The sequence below is a fragment of the Macadamia integrifolia genome, chromosome 13, assembly GCF_013358625.1.
Source record: "Macadamia integrifolia cultivar HAES 741 chromosome 13, SCU_Mint_v3, whole genome shotgun sequence".
NCBI classification, from domain to species: domain Eukaryota; kingdom Viridiplantae; phylum Streptophyta; class Magnoliopsida; order Proteales; family Proteaceae; genus Macadamia; species Macadamia integrifolia.
Window position 1 is genome coordinate 6,751,687 of NC_056569.1, and position 7,676 is coordinate 6,759,362.

Sequence of the window (7,676 nt, forward strand, 5' to 3'; positions counted from 1 at the left end):
TTTTTTTTTTTTAAGGATTTGTTTTCTCTATTACTATAAATTTTAGATTTGGTTTATTCCAGATCTGGTTTTTAGTACTGGTAGTATCTCAAATCACCCAAGCTTTCAAGTTCAAGCATTGATTCAAGTAAGTGGACTCCTTCAGTAGTCTTCTCTCCCCCCTCTCATTCCCTCTTCTGACTACCCTTTCTTTCTTAATTTAGGATTTTAATTTCAGTCGTTACATTATTGTTATCCCTTTCCCCCAAGGTTCATGGCTAATGTATGTGCTGGCTTTGCCCCTCCTAGCCATAGAAGCATCAATTTATTGCTTTTATTTTAATTGTCTCCCTTTCCCTAAAGCCAAGTAGAGTAACCCTTGTAAGAGTGACTCTCTGGTCAAGTATGGAAGCTCATATTATGATGCATCCCTCGGGCTAAGTAGAGAAACCTACTTGTGAGTCTCTCTCTAGTTTTCTCCCCTTTCTTTTACTTTATCTTTATTCAGCATTTTTTTTCCTTTATTTTTTTTCAAAATTGCGTGGGTTGTTTATTTTTAGTTATTTATTTATTTAATTTTAATTGTGTGACTTGCGTCTTTAAATTCTTAGATGACGAATGGTTAGGACATTATTTTAGATACATATGTTTAGGATGGTAGTTAGAATTAGATCACAACCATTAATCGGTTCACTTTCACATTATTAAAAGAAATAAAAAAATAAAGTAGCTACTCTCCCTGTGTTCGACCCATAGCTACACTGATCCGTACGCTTGCGGTTACATTTTAAATCTCAAACATGGACCCTTGAAATTTTCCTAGCCTCCATGACTCCACAAAAATTCATGTCATAGATGAGTGGCTTTGAATTTATCAAATTTAAATAATATTAAAAATAAAGAAGATCTACTTCTTTACATGTAATTAATAATTAGTTAGTAATCAAAGCTTAGATAATAAAATATAAAATTAAACATAAAGATATATATATATATATATATAATTAGATAGTAGCCCATGCTTAGATAAGTATTGGGAAAACTTTGACGAATATATAGTAAAAAAAAAAAGATAATATCATTATCATACTCCCATGTCAAAGAGAAGGTAGTATACGATAGAATTAGATATTTTATTTGACTTCTAAAATGACCACATGAAGCGTTGAATTGATTCAATCCCAAATCCTACAGACGACTAATGGCAGGAGACCCATGAAACCCTCAGGCATGCATTTAAGAGTATAATAATATATGACAGTCCAATCTACTGTACATTTAAATTAATTTAAAATGCTAGTTTTTTTATTTTATTTTTATAATGAGAGAATTGAATTCACCCTTAATTTTATAGATTTGTAGGTCGGTAGAGTCAATTATGTGGAGGGCGCAGCCTATTGCTCAACCAATAAGGAATGACAGTGAGTTTATTTGGGAAACTCCTGGTCTTGCCCTATATGTGTAAGAGTAAATAGTATGATTTCTGCAAATTGCACATTCACCTTTAACTATAATAAACAAATTTCTTCATCACATGAAAGAAAAATTATTTGATTAGGTTCTTTTGTTTCTTTGTGCATTTCTCATCTCTTATCTTAATAGTTGAGGTCTGGGTTTGATGGCCATTAAAGCTGTAAGAGAGAGTGTAAAACTAAGTTCTTTACTTTTCTGTTTTTAGCTAAGATAGATAGTCTAACCCACATCTTTCCTTTCAAATTAAATTTAAAAAAAAAGTAAAGTAAATAAATGGGTAATTGTTAAGGTATGATGTCTTGTATTCTTCTGTTTGTAAAGTGGACCGATTTCGTTAAGAAAACAAAAGCTTTAAGATCTAAAGGACTTGACCCACTTTACACATTATCATAGTATCATAGAATTCTTCTTCGAATAAATTGATTGCTAAACCTATCTATAATTTCCCCCAACAATTTGTTATCAAGAATTCTGCTAGTAATGCATTTATTTCCAATAATTTATTGCTTACAAGAAGATTCAAAGAAAACAAATAAAAGAAGGTTACAAATAGATTCATTCATGGAAGAAAGAACCCTGTTGCCAACTTGCGTGGCTCTATACCTAGGCCCCAGACACAAATGGAGCACAAAAAGACTGCACTTTCCCCGTTTCAAGCGCTGAAAATTCTTAGGTGCACTCCCATCATTTATTTACCACACAAGAACATATATATAATAATTAAGATCTAATACAATAGAGATTTATTGGGATGATAGTACTTATGATCATTATTGATGATAGGCTTACTATCATAAGTACTGGTGAATGGTGGTTACTGTACGTGCAGCTGATGCGACACTCTACGTAATTTGAGATGAACACCTTGTTGTGGACGAAGTGTAATAATGTTGGCAGGAGTATGAGTATAGGATGGCGAAATCTCAAATGCGAAACATTGTAGAATAGTTGCCAAACCCAACTTTGTTTCAACCATGGCAAATTGTTGCCCAATGCATATCTGATGGCCCCCACCAAATGGGAAGAATAAAAATTGATTGTTTGTAGCTTTAGCAACTCCTTCTGAGAATCTCTCTGGTTTGAACTCATCTACATCTTTACCCCAGAATTCACTAGAATGATGAAAAAGGACTGTAGGTATTACAATTTGTACTCCAGCTGGGAGAGTTGTATCTCCATGTTTAAAGTCTTTGTTGGTAAACCGAAGGAGCGTTGGTGCTGGTGGATATAGTCTAAGCACCTCCAACAAAATCATGGGAATCTGCAATATATTTGTGAAAGAAAATTTAGAAAATTAAGCTATATTATATGTGTGAGCCATGATATAGCAAAAAAAAAATGTGAGCCATGGAGCTGAACTAGGTCTGGAACAAAATCTAGGGTTTTGAATCCATCAAAACCAGGTATTTTTCTAAGCTATTGCCAGAAATTTGGGCCGAAACTTCACAATTTTAGCCAAGATGGCCAAGATTTAGAACCATGCTTCTAAGTAAATTTATACTTACGATTTTGAGTTGGTTTAGTCCATCCCAATGTGGCTTTTCGTTCCCAAAGACTTGACAGACCTCTTCCCTTGCACGGACTTGCCATTCTGGGTGCAAACTTAATACGACCATCGCCCATGTCAACAAAACTGCTACAGTCTCTTGCCCAGCAAAGTAGAATACCTTACAGTGTCCAATGATATCATCAATGGTTATCTTTCCTTGATCTTGGTAGAAGGATTCTAATAACAGGGATAGTAAATCCTTGTGGCTCTCTCCTGTTTTCAAAACTTTTACTTTGCCATTGATGATCTTTGTCAATAGATTGTTCACTTCTTCATTAGTTTCCTGCATTCTTCTACTGTCTTTCATGGGCAAATATCTGTACACAATGTTTGAGTAGGCAAGGATTCAGATTCCATGGTGTGTATATATATATATATATATATATACATACTACACTTTAAACGAAAGACCAATGTAACGAAAAAAAAAAGAACAAATACAAAAATACTATAATCTCTCAGATGAGCTGGAAAAACTAGACTAGGGGAGAAAGATGCTCTTTCTACCATGCAGAAAGGAAGCTAAATATGGAAAAGGAGAGAGCTACCTCAGGTCCTCAGGTTTGGTTGCTGCTGCTGCGAAGATACTCAAAATGGATTCCAACCTGCCCTTTTATAGATGGAGCTAGGTAAGGATCAAGTGACCATTAATTCAGACCCGTTATGGCTACGTGTGCCTATGGGCTTAGACGAATATAATAAATGATTAGATTATTATTGTTTGTTTAGGGTATCCATCCTAAGGTTAATTTAAAAATAATACCAACAATGAAGACATTACTGCATTCATAGCCGATTCAAAAATGTGGTTGGAGAATAGGACATGATCAGAAATAGGCAGCGAGTTTTCTTGGGAAACTCTATTTTGTCTGTTCTATTTGTCAAAATAGTCAATAACTCGTGTTAAAATTTAAAATAATAAACAAAATTCTTCAATCGGTCTGTATATCAAATTAATACAAAGAAAAGTCCATTCAATATATTGTGACAGTTCAACCTGGTTATAACCTGATTTCAAGGTTCATTTACAAATAAACGGAGAAAAGATTGCTCCTTGATTATGGGGTCTTTGTATCAAGGTGGGGTTAATAAGGAATGCATATAATCCGAAGGACCTGTGATGGTAAAAGTATAATTTTGCCCCCCCCCCATGTTTGAATGCATAAGCCTACGATCAAAAACAGTCATTTTTTGAAATAAATATTGAGAAATTTGATTCAAATTGTGGCTCATCAGTCAAAGGCAGAAATAGATTCTCTAAATCATCCTGTGGCTCTCTCTCCTAGATGATAACTAATGGAGTATGAAAGTAGAATAAGCTATTTAAAAAAAAAAATTACCGCCCATTTTTTGGATTATCACAATAAAAAGGAAAAAATGCAAACTAAGAATAAAGGGTTTTTTTTCGTCCATCTAAATGCCTCAATTCTCATATTTTGATAGATACACTTTGGAAGGTATATCTAAATCTTCATTTAAATTGGAGTTTAACTTCCATTAAGATGTGATAATAGAAGGTTGGATAAGAAACGAAAAAAGCGTTGAGAGGTATTGGTTCTTTAATCCCACATCGACTATGGGAAGAGATTTGGTTAGTTGATAAACTCTAGCACCATTTTCATGGTCACAACATGTTTTAAAATTATGAGGATCCTCCATTTTGCCCAATTTAGTACTTATAATCGGAGAGTTTTGGAACTTCAAACATTTGCTTGAGGTAAAACTTCCCTAGACAATAGGACTTTATGAAGTTTAGCAAATTGGTATCTTCCTCAGGAAAAATAGACCACCACTAGCTATTATTGGACACGTGGAGTCAATTTAGTTTTATGCTGGTGGGGGATGGGGGGGGTCTATCTAGACCGTCTCATCGTTCAGCCAAAAAACTTTGTCTAGAATTTTTATGAAAAAAATATTATAAATATCATTTGCTAGTACAATCAGTCGTTAATAAAACAGAATAGTCTTTACCTTCATCTTTGGATAACTTGAAGTCTTTACCTTCACCACATCAGTTTACATTTAAATAGAATAAAATCATTTACCCTTGCTCATCAAATAAAGGTCAGATAATGCATTTAAATGAATAATATTCCTTTTACCACCCTTTTAGGAGCAATCTTTCTGTTCCTCAACATCAAAAGTTGGTTAACCTTTGGGGTTGGCTTGTGATTCGAGTGATTACTAAAAAAATACGATTCAAATAATCTGTTGTCAAGAACTTAAAAATGATTTAATTTATAAACAAAGTTTCCATACACTACAGTCAATAGTCTCATCTTATGATCACATCATGAGTAGATAAAGGATTCTTTCCACCTGATTGGCGAAGAAAAAATCATTGTCTGACTTGTCCATATTAAAAATGTGTAAAAGAGTCCTCTTATTCAAACATGATTTTGTGACATGTAGCTGGTCAATTAGGGCCTACTTTCACAAAGCCTGCCACAAATCGGCCACTCTGGAAGCTGACTCTAATATTTTATTTTATATCAGCAGCTAACTCCAAATTCGAACTTAATTGAGAGTGACATCTCAAGCCAACGTTCAGTTTCCGCTGTGATATATCCATTTTTAACACAGCAGCTATTAACGGTCAAATGACAATTCTACCACGTGTAAGCCACGAGTACTTTTTCATCTCTTCTACCCAAAAAAATGGCCACAAGTAATTTTTCATCTTGGGATAACATTTTCTAGAGAAAACAGCTGGACACTTAATTTTCCCAATGAGAAGATGATTAGGTTATTCTTAATCTCTATTATTTTATTTATATGGGAATTCTTTTAGATAAGTTGTATGTCAAATTGAATTGTTAATCTAAATTATACAACCATGTAACCCTTATTCTTTTTTGGATCCGACTCCTCTCTATGTGTTGGAATGTTCAACATCTAAATTGGCATCCAATGACTAGAAGAACCTAGTCACTAACTCAACAACCGATGCATGGGAGGACCCGAACACCAATTCCAACACGTGGGTGCGCACCCCAAGTCCTTTCAGCTATCAAATGGTTGGGGCACCCAATGCATTGGAAAGAAACTTCCTCTTTTTTATTTTTCATAATCTTTAACATTTCCAAATATTGTTCAAAACACAAGGATCTCACATTGGTTTGGAAATTTTCCCCTGACTAGTTAAATATAGAAACAACATGTTCACAAAGTATGAACTCAACCAAACATTTTCACGTAACAAAACAAGCCGTTGTTTCTCATAATAATTTACATAAGTTTGGTTTAACTCCAATGGATACATCTCCCACCCACTACCATTTAGAGTGCACCAAAGAACATTTATAAAAACAAATCCCAAATCATCAAAGTAGAATCAGTTATTTAATCCCCCTAAACAAGGATGTATTGTAAACACATCATATACTGATCAAATTCAGATATTCCATGTCCAGATATAAATATCACTGAGTGGATATTGATGTGGATCAAATTAGGATTTTCGATCAACCGTTTATTTTATTCTGACTTTTGAAATCCTAACAAAAGAAAACACAAACCAAATCCACCCCCACCCCCACCCCCACCCCCACTGCCTATTAAAAAAAGGATAAACAAAAAGATCTTTCCCAAGCTCCTTGAGGGATGAGAAAATAGGAAGAAGAGAGAAACAGAAGGCTTTCTGTTATTCCCATGCGTATTATAGTATTATAGTATTATAGTATATAACAGTTCAATCCTTACCCTTGAATTTTTTGTTGAGAAAAGCTTAATTATATGATTATGTATGATACAGGTGTTGTATTTATGGGCTAAATTAATTATTCGGATTGATTAAATGGGTGAGAGTCAAATTGCATGAATCGGTTTGGTCCACTCTCAAGTTTAGGGATGTGTTGGTCCAACCCATTGTGGTTTAGGGTTTTGGGTGCAGGACAGTATTATAAGTACTAGGTTTTGGGTCCCTACAACAATTATTCATTTTTCCTCACTTTACCACTAAAGTGAGAGAACCAAGGAGGTTTAAGGGGTTGTAGAAGATCCATAGTCAAGCCAAGAGTGCGAAAGTGGGAGTGACCAACATCAATCATCTTCAGCATACTAGGTGAAAGGTACAATTTCAATCCTCTACGATCTGATCAATTATTCATGTTTTAATTTATATCATATTCTAGTTATCTATATGGGAACCGATTAGGGTCTATTGTGAAACCCTAATTTAGATTTAACAAGTGGTATTAGAGCCAATCCATACAGAGCTAGAATCGATTGGTAGTGATTTATGATCTCAAGAATGAGTGAGGAGATCCTCCGTTGAAAAGACCTTTAAAATTTTATTTATCAGATACCCTACTAATTCAACCAATTCCTTTCCATGGTTAAAGAATATGGAAGAGAAAGCATAGTAGGGGTAATTAATTTTGAATTTTGATTTAATAATATAATTATATTTACAATTCTAAAAATCGTACTCATAAAGGCAGTTTGAACTTTTGGATATAGAGATCGGTTAACATATTTAAATCCAATTGGAAAGTTTTAGAATTTGCTTTAATGCAATACAGTAGTATAGTTACTTAATAAATAAATAAATAAGATATAGTAAATATCATAAATAATTGGGTGAAATAATGACCTCTCTAGTGGGGTGGGTTGTTATTTGGATATGAGTCATGGGATTAATGGTAAACGGACATATTTCAACCAAAAAAAAAAA

At 33.9% G+C, this 7,676-nt stretch overlaps 1 protein-coding gene across 1 annotated transcript in view; it reads right to left on the reverse strand.

The window, feature by feature from the left end:
• Window positions 1-3,308, reverse strand: part of LOC122059878 (cytochrome P450 72A397-like) — a 9,068-nt gene extending 5,760 nt beyond the window's left edge. Inside the window, exons 1-2 of the mRNA XM_042622926.1 lie at window positions 2,958-3,308; window positions 2,276-2,713 (exon numbers count right to left, since the gene is read on the reverse strand). Coding sequence (XP_042478860.1) covers window positions 2,276-2,713; window positions 2,958-3,308 — 789 coding nt within the window. The remainder of the gene's footprint in view (window positions 1-2,275; window positions 2,714-2,957) is intronic.
• Window positions 3,309-7,676: the final 4,368 nt, after the last annotated feature.